At 37.5% G+C, this 13,485-nt stretch overlaps 1 protein-coding gene across 22 annotated transcripts in view; it reads right to left on the bottom strand.

The window, feature by feature from the left end:
* RABGAP1L (RAB GTPase activating protein 1 like) overlaps positions 1 to 13,485 on the bottom strand; it is a 799,577-nt gene that overhangs the window by 27,838 nt on the left and 758,254 nt on the right. For 14 of the 22 annotated variants that reach the window (XR_010581946.1, XM_065531860.1, XM_065531858.1 and 11 more), the window contains one exon: positions 10,484 to 10,576. Coding sequence is in view for 21 of the 22 variants with exons in the window: in XM_065531860.1 (XP_065387932.1) it covers positions 10,484 to 10,576 (93 nt within the window). In the remaining variant the exon portion in view is untranslated. Of the gene's footprint in view, positions 1 to 2,726; positions 3,074 to 9,860; positions 10,144 to 10,483; positions 10,577 to 13,485 lie in introns of those variants that run through there. The other 8 variants (XM_074016903.1, XM_074016862.1, XM_074016969.1 and 5 more) reach the window with 3 other exon arrangements.

The following is a 13,485-nucleotide window of genomic DNA, read 5'->3' as shown; positions in this document are numbered from 1 at the left end:
TTCAAGACCAGCCTCGGCAACATGGCAATACCCCATCTCTACAAAACAAATTTTTTTAATTAGCTGGGTACAGCTGGGTGCAGTGGCTCATGCCTGTAATCCCAGCACTTTGGGTGGCTGAGGTGGGCGGACCACTTGAGGTCAGTTCAAGACCAGCCTTGCCAACATGGTGAAATCTCATCTCTACTAAAACAAAATACAAAAATTAGGCAGGTATGGTGATACACACCTGTAATCCCAGCTACTCAGGAGGCTGAGGCAGGAGAACTGCTTGAACCTGAAAGACAGAGCTCGCAGTGAGCCAAAATTGCACCACTGCACTTCAGCCTGGATGACAGAGTGAGTGAGACTCCATCTAAAAAAAAAAAAATTAGCTGGGTGGTGTGGTGTGCACACATGATCCCAGCTACTGGGGAGGCTGAGGTTGGAGGATCACTTGAACCCAGGGAGTCAAGGCTGCAGTGAACTGTGATCATGCCACTGCACTCTAGCCTGAGTGACAGAGTGAGAACCTGTCTAAAAAAAGAAAGAAAGAAAGAAAGAAATATATAATAACAGGAAATGCTTACACTGCCTTGTAGGGGGGGAAAAAAACCCCAATAAATAACTGGAGAATCTCATTATAAAAATATAAACAATAAATATTAACTGTAGGTAGTGAATTTTCTTTACTGTTGTCCTTTTCCTTTTAAAAATGTTTTCAAGTTTTCTACAATGAATATATATTTGTAATAGGATTTAAAAAATAGTTTTATTAAGGAAAAAAAAATTCAGATTTTTAATTCCATTGGAAGGGATAAGATGCCAAAATGAGAAAAAAAAAATTTTAAGTCCACTTCTGTTAGAAGGTCATATTCTACACAAAACCATATTAGATCCTCCTTTTTGACCAAGATATAATGTAACTCCTAAGAAGTGGTGCCTTGCTAGGAACTCTTTCCCCAGATGTTCCTGAGAAGACTGTGTATGCTCTTGTAGAGGCAACTTGTACTCATCAGATTCTGTCAGTTCCCTCAATCTACAGAAGTTCCACCCTCCCACAGAAGCATAATAAATGTAGAGACTAAAAAACAGATTTCTAAAAAGCCAGAGCTTCTACAATGAAATCTTTCAATCTTTGCCCAAGTAACACAATTTCTAGCAGGGGCTGGAGAGTTAGCCTTTATTTCTGATATATCTATTACTCCTTTTCATGGAAAAAAAAAAAAAAAAACTTATATACTTACAGGAAACTTAGATTAAAAAAAAGATTTGAGAAGCTTTTTCAATAAATTTCCTTCTAGCCAGGAAAGAGTAACAATACCAGCACAATTTCAACATGACATATTTCACAATGCAGCTGCTTAGCCAGGGAAGAGATTTTTCTCATTTCTTGATAAATCTCTTCAAGAAACTAAGATAAGACTACTTTAATAGCTATACCCGAGTTAAGTGTCCTATTGCTATTGAAATTGTACTTGTATAACCCCAAAGTACAAAAACCTCCCTCGACTATTATGTACATTACATCCATTTGGCACAAGTGAAAATGTTGCCACTACCAGTTTTTCAGGTTACAATTATATGCTTAGAATTGAGTTAAAGTAACCTCCAGGTAAAGTCATAGGATGTTCGTGGAAAAGTACTTTGTTCAAGTATTTAGAAATCATACCAGGTAGCTACTTCACTGTTGATTAGAGATAAATGTCTGATGGATTATCTGTTATATAAGAAAGAGGTATGAGTTCAGCTGAAATTCTGACTAGTAACTTCTCATTACAATGACTGTTGCAACTGAAACCCTTTCTTACAGACACACACTTAAAGGGGCAAGGGCAAGGGTGGGAAAAGATTTGGGAGAAACTGAGAGTCTTGGTCCCTGCAAAGCAAAATAGCCTAGAGGGCACGCCTACTTGCTTTTGCTTTAGCAAGAAGCTTCAATTTAGTGTCTGCAAAGCAAGCAGCACAGTGGGAAGTGTCAGACTCCTGCTCTGCACTCACAGACAAGTGGGAAAGCAAGCTACGGGGCCAAAAATGCAGTATCATCCTCCAAAGTATGAACCCAGGGTGAGTGCTACTGAGCACTACAGTGAGACCCTGCTACTGAGATGGAGATTTTCTACAAAGAACTTGCCCACACTTACCTACTGAGGGCTAAACAGAGCTTATATTACTTGGCTGTCTTTTACAGTTCTTCTCAAGGAGCCAAAACTGTTTTCAATACTGACCCATTCCAGAAAAAGTTTGCCTGTATTCTAGAATGGAGAAGAGAGTTTGGTTTTGATGGTCTTGGGAAAGGTAGTAACCCTGCTTGGTTCATTTTGAAATGTTAACAAGGGTTGCCCATGGGAGACAGACTTAAAGTCAGCCCCAATAACCTCAGTCAGCCCAGAGAAATTCACATGCTCTAAGTTTGCACAAGCAGATGTGCTGACTGCTCAAAGCCTGTAAACAAAACAGGCAAACTGGTTCCCTCTTGCCTTTCAGAAAAGATTACAGGAGACACTGCTTACATAACTCTTAACATTCACATCACACTGTCTGAAACATATCCTCCCCATCTCACACAACTGACACCATTTGAACAAAAAGCAGATAACAACTGTCCTCATAGTTTCACCCCTTATGGATAGGAGATGTACAGCTGGGAAAGTTTGGTTAGTAACTTTTGGGAGGAGGATACTGCATTTTTCAAAGAGACAGACACCGATGTTACAGACATACATAGATTAAAAAAAGAAACTTACCTCCTCAAAAGTCATAGACCAACTACCGTTTTCAATCATAGGTACAAAGACAATTAAAAAAAAAAAGAATATCCAATGAAATTGAACACCTACTAAAATATTTATGAAATGGCAATAACAAAAACAGACACTTCTTAATGCTCTTTTGCTTTTCCTTCGAGTGTCATATAAAGTTCTCTCTGTGACTGCAAACATTCAATGGAACAAAGTATACTTGAGGCAGCCAGTGGGCAAGTCTCAACTCAGGAAGACTCATATCCTCAAACTCCTCCCTCTCCACACTGCTGTTTACAGTTTGCATGAACGACTAAAATGCTGTATGTGGAACTATTAAGGAACTACGGTGTGAGGTGTTGATACTGTGTTGTTAAAGCTGGGTGGAAGGAACTTCCTTATATGACAAGGTCAGAAATCTTGCAAAATAGTTCATCTTCAGACAAAAGAATGAAATTGCTGGGCAGGGTAATGCAAAAGAAAAATGGATCCTGGATCTCATGTGTTCCTGGGGGCTGAAGTCCCGGTGAAGCAGTTCAAGGGATTGTGAATGTCATTTATTCCAAGATGAGAAACCAGAGAAATGTGAACTGGTAATTAAAAGTAAAGAAACTAAGCTTTAAAGGAAAAAATGACGAGGAGGGAGGTGGCTTTATAAACCCTAGCTCAATATTTTGGGTGTTGTCTGCTGCTATGATGAATTCTTGGCACATGGTTTTAAAGCCTTTTAAGGGTCAGGAGAAAATGTTTTCCTAAAAGACTCAGTGCAAATTTATTAGCAACAACACACTCAACGCTCACATATTTTCTTTTGGATACCTCTTTTAAAAGAGTTGACAGCTATCATATTCAAGTTTTCAAATGCCTACAGATAAAACGTTTAAATATCTATGTTGTCCTTAAATGAAGATCTGAGAAAGAAAATATGGATATTTGAAGCTTTTTACTTTACTCATCACATCCAATTTTATCTTTGTAGTGGAAAATTTCAAATTTTTAAATGTCAAACTAAAAACGAAATCTTGTCAGTAATAAATGACAGCTGGCCAAACAGACTGCATTTCTTTTAGCACTTAAAAAACTATCTTAGATTATACTCTTGCACAGGGGTCAGCAAACTTCTGGTGTAAATTGCCAGACAGTAAATATATTAGACTTTGCAAGTCGCATGGTCTATGTTGAAATTTCAACTCTACCGGTGTCATACGAAACCAGCCACACATAATAAATAAATAAATAGGTGTGGCTGTATTCCAATAAAACTTGGTTTACAAAAACTGGCAGTGAGCCAGATTTGGCCTATAAACCACAGTTTGCAGATCCCTGCTCCACTCTAGTACACAAATCAAATTTTCAAAAAGCAAATGCATTCTAGATGATATAGAAACATATTAGTGTCAGGTAATTTTCTCAGTAATACTTAAACGGAAAAGAAAACTTTCTAAAAATTAATGAAAGTTTCTTGAAAACTCTGACGATCATCAATAAACATACTAGAAATTCTTAGTGTGCTGAATGCATATTCTTCCCCCAAGGGTTAAGTATAAGGGACTCAAAAGACCAGCATTGTTAGAAATCGCCCACTCCTGATTAGCTATATTGCTTGAGAAGCCAAAAGGATTTAGTTTTGCATCTTCACCATCCTACAACAATGAACTCTCTGCGTTATCCAAGCTCAAAGAGAAAGTGGAAGCCTTCTGAAGTGTATCATTAAGTTATCATAGGCATATAGAAACCAACCTCATGTCTATTACTATTCCTTAAAAGCACATTATTTCATAACATAATATTTCCAAAAGCCAACACAGTCTCTGTGATGTGAAAAAATAATAAAATGTAAGTTTATTTGCTCTGGCAGAAAAACATGTTTTTTTTTTTTTTAGATGGAGTCTTGCTCTGTCACCCAGGCTGGAGTGCAGTGGTGCGATCTCAGCTCACTGCAACCTCCGCCTCCAAGGTTCAAGAGATTATCCCGCCTCAGCCTACTGAGTAGCTAAGACTACAGGTGTGTGCCACCACACCCGGCTAATTTTTGTATTTTTAGTAGAGAAAGGGTTTTTACCATGTTGGCCAGGTTGGTCTCGAACTCCTGACCTCAAGTGATCCACCCGCCTCGGCCTCCCAAACTGCTGGGATTACAGGTGTAAGCCAACGTGTCCAGCCAGAAAAATAATTTTCAAAGATGGATTCACTTATCTTGACTCCCCTGAGTAAGAAAGGGTCCAACACCAAAAAGGGCCCAACAGTTTTTTTAAAAAGTCTACTCCCTCGTTTTTATAGGTTAGAAATGTATCCTAATTTAAACTTTTCTTCATTTGTCAAGTTTAAAAGAAATGTGATAATTGCTCTAAATTATTGCATTAGATATGTAAGGATGGCAAAAAAGTACAATTAAGCTTTATTTCAAATATTTCATTTGTATTATTTTCACTATGCATAATAGCTTAATTTTAAATTACATGTAGGAGCAACTGCTCTACAAAAACTAGTATGTGCAAGAAAAAACTGTGGAAACATAGAGGAATCATTTCCTTTGTTTAAATTACATTTTGATTTTAAAAATTACTATGTTTAATCTCAAGAACGAGGTTAAACATTCTAAATTTAATGTACTGAACATGGATAAGACACTTCAATTAGAAATTATGTATTCATAATACTATCTGTGTCCCAAACCCAAGACAGTGTAAGCATTCCAGATTCTTTTAGTATTTTCCCATCTAGAACAGGTAACCTTTATTATGCTTTGGGAGATTCACTGAATTTAATTAATTAGCTCTGTGAGTGTGTGTGTGTGTGTGTGTGTATTTATTTATTTTTGAGATGGAGTCTCACTCTGTCGCCCAGGCTGGAGTGCAGTGGCATGATCTCGGCTCAATGTAAGCTCCGCCTCTCAGGTTCACGCCATTCTCCTGCCTCAGCCTCCCAAGTAGCTGGGACTACAGGCGCCAGCCACCACGCCCGGCTAATTTTTTTTTTTTTTTTTAAGTAGAAACGGGGTTTCACCGTGTTAGCCAGGATGGTCTCGATCTCCTGACCTCGTGATCTGCCTGCCTCCGCCTCCCAAAGTGCTGGGATTACAGGCGTGAGCCACCGCGCCCAGCCATTTTTTTTTTTTTTTTTTTTTTTTGAGACAGAGTCTGGCTCTGTTGCCCACGCTGGAGTGCAGTGGCATGATCTTGGCACACTGCAACCTCCCCTTCCCAGGCTCAAGCGATTCTCATGCCTCAGCCTCTCGAGTAGCTGGGACTACGGTTGCTTGCCAGCACACTCAGCTAATTTTTGTATTTTTTAGTAGAAGTGGGGTTTCACTGTATTGGCCAGGCTGGTCTGGAACTCCTGACCTCAAGTGATCCACCCACCTCAGCCTCCCAAAGTGCTGGCATTACAGGCGAGAGCCACCATGCCCGGTCAATTAGCTGTGTTTTTTAAGGCTTAGCTCACATTTGTGCAAATAGTTCTTTAATTAAACCAGAAAAGCATATCATTCTCCAAAGGTAGATGAAGGCTACAGATCTCCAAAAAGTACCATCAACTGATACCATCACTAGAAAACTTTCCTCACAATAGAAACGATTCATCTCTTTAAGATAGAAAATATTTTAAGGCCGGGCGCGGTGGCTCACGTCTGTAATCCCAGCACTTTGGGAGGCCGAGATGGGCGGATCACGAGGTCAGGAGATCGAGACTATCCTGGCTAACACGGTGAAACCCCGTCTCTACTAAAAATACAAAAAATTAGCCAGGTGCGGTGGTGGGCGCCTGTAGTCCCAGCACAGGGGAGGCTCAGGCAGGAGAATGGCATGAACCCAGGAGGTGGAGCTTGCAGTGAGCCAAGATTGTGCCACTGCACTCCAACCTGGGCGACAGAGCAAGACTCCGTCTCAAAAAAAAAAAAAAAAAAAAAAAAATTTTAATTTCTGAAATTGGTAACTTTGCTTATTAAGGGCTTAGTTACTAGTTTCTAAAATACACTAAAAACAGCTACACATATTGATGAATGTGTGCTTTCTGGGGAACCTGTATAAAAATGAAAACATGCTTATTTCTACAGCCAAATCGTTATCCTAATTTCAGCTTATTAGAAATCAATCACTAAATTTACAAACCAAAATATTAGAGTAGATAAAGAATTTTACACAAATCTGGTCAGGTCCAAGTTAAGAAGGAAGATAAAAGAGATTTGAAATAAATATTCTACATTGTTCTTCCAAAAAAGTTTCCTTTCTGTCTCCTGGAATCTAGTCATGAAGAGAAACAGAAAGAATAAAGGCTATAGAGCAGTCATTATGGTGTTCACTGAGTTTAAAATATAAACCGATGCCAAGCCCAGGTAGCACAGGCAGTGCATGTATATGTGTGTATGACCTACGTATATATGTTTATATCTGTGTGTATACATACAATGTACAACATATGTTCTATCTGGAAATTAATGGGCTTCACTAAAAACTAATGTACCACCCACTGTGTTGGCTTTTATTCTGCAAATATGAACACATATAAGATCAATAGTCACTAATTAGCTCTAATTTCAACAGGAAGCTCTCCCTCCTGCAAAGCTTCTAAACAAGTACCTCTGGTGTGACTTAGGGTTCATGAAAGGAAAAGGGTAGCCTAAATGACAATCCTCCTGGAATATTCTGCTTTTTTTTTGGAGATGTAATTCACATGCCATAAAAGTCATGTTTTTAAAATGTGCAATGTAATGATTTTAGTATATTCACAAAGTTGTGCAATCATCACTACTTCCTAATTCCAGAAGATTTTCATGATATGTGGAGTTTTAAAATTTAAATTTATACTAACATTATTTCATCTCTTTCTTTGTGGTTGAGATTTAAGTGTTGAATAAAGGTGACTACAGCGATATAACCTGAGCATGAAGATATTTACATATGTCATAAAAATAGACATCAAACACATGTTTACATAGATATAGCAAGAAATATGACTGTTGAGAGCTACATCTACATTGTTGGATCTTTAATCCCACCTCCAGGTTCCCTGTGATAGCCCTTTTACATATGCCACCATGTCTAAGAGAAATAGCATTGAACTGAAATACCTCTTAAAATATCTTATTATATAACATATGTGGGCTTTAAAAAATAAATTCCCACAACCTTCCTAACTCTCTTGTCATATGGCAAGCTAGGGTGTGGAAATGACTTTTCAAGCAATATAGATTCTAATGTTGAGGAGGGGTTGTCACTGAACTGGTGCAAGTTCTCACTCAATGCCCTCAACATGTTCCCAAGTCAGTCTTTAAGAGTTTACACTAACTGGGTTCCCAGTCCAAGATCTATGAATTATAAAGTGCTCATTCCCAGGACAGAGATCTTATTCTTCACAGGATTAAACTTAGAAGATGTAAAAGGTATTTTCTAACTTTGCTACTTTAATTAAGATAATTATAATATGGCTTCTTAAACTACATATTGATCATCTTAAAAACCAAATATGTTGATGGTTAGAAACTTATATTGTTGACTGCCACCTTGAAGGTGTAATTATAATCTAAGAACTATAAATTTGCCAAGTGTATTACCAGGACAAATGCCTAGACATTATTAAAAGAGTATAGAGACATTAGATGAATGTACTGACAAGTTACCACAATAATCTAAAAGAAATAGTGATAGAGGGTATCAGATAAGTGCAAATAAGAAGCAACAATACTTGAACTTAAAAAGTAATGCCTGCTTTCAAAACAAAAAGTTTAATCCTACTTTGATCTCTCAATAAAAACTATACTAACTGATAATCTTACATGTTATAAGTAATTTAAAAATAATGTACATCTTACTATTAATGTATACATACCTGCTTTGGCACAAAAAATGATTTAAGACACAATAACAAGTTCAATTCCAGCCTGATTTTAAATGTACAAATTTGGTCTTCCATTTCTCTCTTATTTTAAAGCATTCTTCACAGAATTTATTCACAACAATGGTAGTAATAAGAAAATCAGAATGATGTTAGCAAAAGGAGAGCTTCATTTTGGATGCTTAATAATAGTTTATAATTACTACCTTCCAGCCTTTCTAAAGCAGCATGCCATGTGATTTACATTAAAAGTTGGTTTTATTGAGGGGATGTTAGTGGTGAAAATTAGCTTCAAACATTATCTGTAAACACCTTATCTGTTAATAGTTACCTGCTATAGAGAAGTATGTGGGATTTTATCATCAGATCTTGAACCACTTCTATAAGCAAGGGGAGATTATTAGTTGGCAACACTTGAGAGAAAGGAGAACAATCAATAAGGGACTAGACGGGAAGACCCACATAAGTTGGCATTATTCTAGTAATAATTGCATAATTTGTAGTAGTAGGCTTCATAAAATAACAGCCATTTATTGAATGCAACTATGAGCTGAGTCCTTAACATACAGCATCCCTCATCCTTGTAATAATCCACCAAGGAAGCAGATACACTATATCTTTTACAGATAAGGAAGAGGTTCAATAACTAGTCCAAGATGCTGAATGGTGGCATAGGGATTAAAACCCTCAATATGGAGTCCAAATCCTGTGCTCTAAAAAAATGAGCAAGATTTGAGTTCAGGTCTGTCTGACTACAAAATCTACATACTCCTACCATGTTCCTCTGTACACATCCCGTGTTATTCAATTCAGCAACAGAGATAAGATATTCTGTGTGACTATGCTGCCTATGTTCAGCTCTGACCACATAAAGATAACTCTAGTTACAAAAGTGGAGGTCATCCCAATGTGGGTGATTTAATTAATAATGCCACACAGTCCATTTATTGGCAGGACATTTCGGCACTGCTGCTCGGTGCTGAAAATACAGTATTCTTTTATCTTAGTGTATTGATGTGGAGGGAGAAGGAGCTATTATGTATCTGTATGAGTCTGAAAAATTAAAGCATGTTGAAGAGAGACAATATTTTACTTGGAAAAAAATAAGTTGGAAATAAGTGTTTCCCAACATTGCATCCTGGGAAGTGTTGCTAATTACCATTGAAGAGATTCACAATTAACGAACATATTAAAATGAAATTATTTTGATTCTGAAACTTCATACTATAAGTCAAATATCACTGTTGTTCAAAAATTCATTTGTGGAAATAAATGTTGCAACAAACACCATTACTGTGCTCAATATACCTTTGTGATTTTTATTTTTCCTTCCAAGTGAGTTGGTATTTTTAACATTTGCTACAGATAGAGCAAGTTTGAAACATCCTTGTGTCAGTCTTGGAACAGTTCACCTGCTAAAAGTCTTTGTGGATATGACCATGCACAGATAAAACAGTACTTTGCCATTTTTCCTTTTTGTTTCATTTTTGAAAGTAGAAAGCCACTTTCTTTTTCCCCTCTCTTTCTCTCAGCTTCTTATGAAGATTCCCAGTATAAATGCAACAGCTGGAGTTACCTACAAATATACAAACTGAAAGAAAAGAAATATTATGGTTGGCTATTTGGGAGTCTCCTGAAATGAAAACATACCTGGACAGTTAGCATGATCAGAGAGTGTCTAAATCACTCGAGGAGGAACAGAGGGAATTGAACTTGCCACAACTGCTGCTTTAAGTAAAAAAAAAAAGAAAAAAAAAGGTACTTTACTGGGAATGGTGGCTCGTGCTTGTAATCCCAGTTACTTAGGAGACTGAAGTGGGAGGATTGCTTGAGGCCAGGTGTTCAAGATCAGCCTGGGCAACACAGCAAGACTCAGTCTCATTTAAAATAAAAAAGAAGGTACGTTGATAGGTGCAACATATTTCTCATACCTTGTATCTATCCATTGGGTCTTCCTGTTGCAGCTGACTCTCTCGCATTGTCTGATATTCTTTCTCATATTTCTTCAGCTTCTTGGTTGGTACCTGCAGGGATTTGAGGAAAACCATGTTAGACAAGGGCGCCATTTATGAAAAAAAATTCAGATGTGTTTGCTAAATTTTTGGCATTCTAAGGGAACATGCCCAACTCAAAGTTAGGAGAAAAATACAGACTCCAGAGTAGGGGTTGGCAAACTTTTCCTGTAAAGGTCCAGGCAGTATGTATTTTAGGCCTTGTGGGTCACATAGTCTAGGTTGCAAAGATTCAACTCTGTCATTATTACACAAAACCTGCCATGAGTGATACCTAAACAAATGAGTCTGGCTGTGTTCCAAGAAAACTTAATTTACAGAAACAGGCTACAGTTTGTCCACCTCTGTTATATATAATATTGCTGATGTCACAACCTTCTCTTGTTAATGTATTTAATAGTGCTATTAATTTTAACTTTCTTAAGTATAATTCACTCATATCCTTCTATTATGTTTAAAATGAAAATTATTATTTTATACAAGTAAAAAATTTAGCTACGAGAAATATTCTAAAATGGCCTGGGCATGGTGGCTAATGTCTGTAATTCCAGCACTTTGGGAGGCTGAGGCAGGTGGATCACTCGAGGTCAGCAGTTTGAGACCAGCCTCTGGCCAACATGGTAAAACCCCATCTCTACTAAAATTACAAAAATTAGTTGGGCGCGGTAGTGGGCATCTGTAATCCCAGCTATTCTGGAGGCTGAGGCATGAGAATTGCTTGAACCTGGGAGGCTGAGGTTGTAGTGAACCAAGATTGCACCACTGCACTCCAGCCTAGGTGATAGAGTGAGACTCGGTCTCAAAAAAAAAAAAAAAAAAAAAAAGAAAAAGAAAAATATTCTAAAATGGAGTTAGTATACTGAAAGGTTTTACTGTTTGACAATGAAAACTCAAATACAGAATCATTGTGCTATATGAGATAATAGAAAGTCATCTAAACAACTCATTTATTTCTTGCGAAAATTATGTCATCCACAAAAGACAGTAGTTTACTCTTTTCTGAAAAAAGACTAGAATCCTATGGACTCTTCAAATTTTAAAAATAAACAAATAAGCACGGCATAGTATAAAAGCCCTCAATAAACAGATATTTAACCTCTCTTAGGGGACAGTGGTGCACATCTATAGTCCCAGCTACTTGGGAGGTTGAGATGGAAGAATGCTTGAGTGGACAAGTTCCAGGCTGCACTGCACTATGACGGCCACTTACTCTAACCTGGGCAACAGAATGAGACTCAGTCTTTTAAAACAAACAAACAAACAAAAAAACTCTCCTAGCCTCAGTTTCTTCATCTAAAAAATAGCAGGTAAATAAAATTTCTACCTCATAATGGTGTCAGGAGAATTAAATGAGTTAACAGAGAGGTATCTAAAACAATGCCTGGTTCATGGACATTTTTAAATTTTTTTAAAAACAAGTATTCAATCAAAATTAAGGTATTAGAACTTATTCTGTTCCATAATACATATTAAATATACTTTTAGTCTTTCTTTGGACAAAGTTATAGAATTCCTTTACTTATTTATTTTATTTTAACTTTTGTAGAGATAGGGTCTGGCTATGTTGCCGAGGCTGGTCTCAAACACCTGGGCTGAAGTGATCCTCCTTCCTCAGCCTCCCAAAGCACTGGGATTACAGGCATGAGCCACTGTGCCTAGCCCATGATTCCTTTAAACATCAAAACCTTTCCTTAATGTTTTTGTTTGGTTTACGATTACAAACGTGCTATGTTGCAAACTTCTTGCGGATTCTGAGAAGGAAAGGATGATGTGTTGCCCTCAGTATCTGCCATAATACCCAGTGGTATTTGGCTCATACTAGGCCCTCAACAGATTGTTCCTTGTTGAGCTTAAAATATGGTATTTAGAAAACATATACATATGAGTGAGAGAGCAAAAGAGAATGGAAAGCACCTAGCATGAATATAAAATTATCTCACAATTTCCTTATTTTCATCAAAATGAGGACAGCATTAATTCTCTGGCATCTGGCCAAATCATTTGTTACATAAAAACAAAGACACCAGGTGTCATTCCCATCTTATTCTAATTACTTTGTTTTTCCTATCCAGGAACACTATAAAGTACTAGAATTATCAGCTTCCGACCACAATTGGGAAGTTTCACAAACTCAGTCCAAACCTGATAGATGACACAAACCAGTCAACAACCACATTATGAGAATAGTCATCTGGCTGATGGGGGAATGTCTCCCCAGCCAAACAATGAGTGAGGACATTTCCCAGGGTGAAACTGAATTGCAAAGCCACTGCTGAATACTGTTATAAGAAACAAGAATCCTTTATTACTCCATCTCCAGAGACCTCTAACAAGTATACTGTGACCAACTAGAGTGCAACAGAAAGGAAAGCACCAGCTGCCAACTGTGTAGCCTCACAGATCATTAGATAAACAAGGGAAATATACACGATCATGTGTTAACAAAACAACAATGACATTATTTTTCTTGGCTTTGATAGCAGTCTCAATTTCTTTCAGTTTTATTTTCTCTATATACTTCAATCATACACTGAGAAAACCAAAAATAGACTCTGAAGATGAAGTTGTAAATCACTAGTACTAAAATAGTCCTGGAGTTATAGAAAAAGGGGAAGCTTCAGGGTTTTAAGGAGTGACAAGGTGTCTCCAATGTTTCTCTAGGTCCAGATGCCAGGGCCAAGGGGAGCAGCTAAAGGTATTGTGAGGAGACAGCCTACCCCTGGAGCCATTTTCCCACCAGATCAGAAGTATTTCAGTATTTTTACAGCAGGAATACCATACCACTGGACACCAGGCTGAGTATTAGTCCCATGTGGAAGTATTTTCTACATGGTTCTAAAATGGATCCACTCACCAGTGACTGAATTACATACTGGAAGCTTGTGCTTAGAGAATTCTGAAACCATATTTTTAAACTTCAA

This window comes from Macaca fascicularis, chromosome 1 (genome assembly GCF_037993035.2).
Source record: "Macaca fascicularis isolate 582-1 chromosome 1, T2T-MFA8v1.1".
NCBI lineage: Eukaryota > Metazoa > Chordata > Mammalia > Primates > Cercopithecidae > Macaca > Macaca fascicularis.
This window is presented reverse-complemented; position numbering and strand designations above follow the sequence as displayed.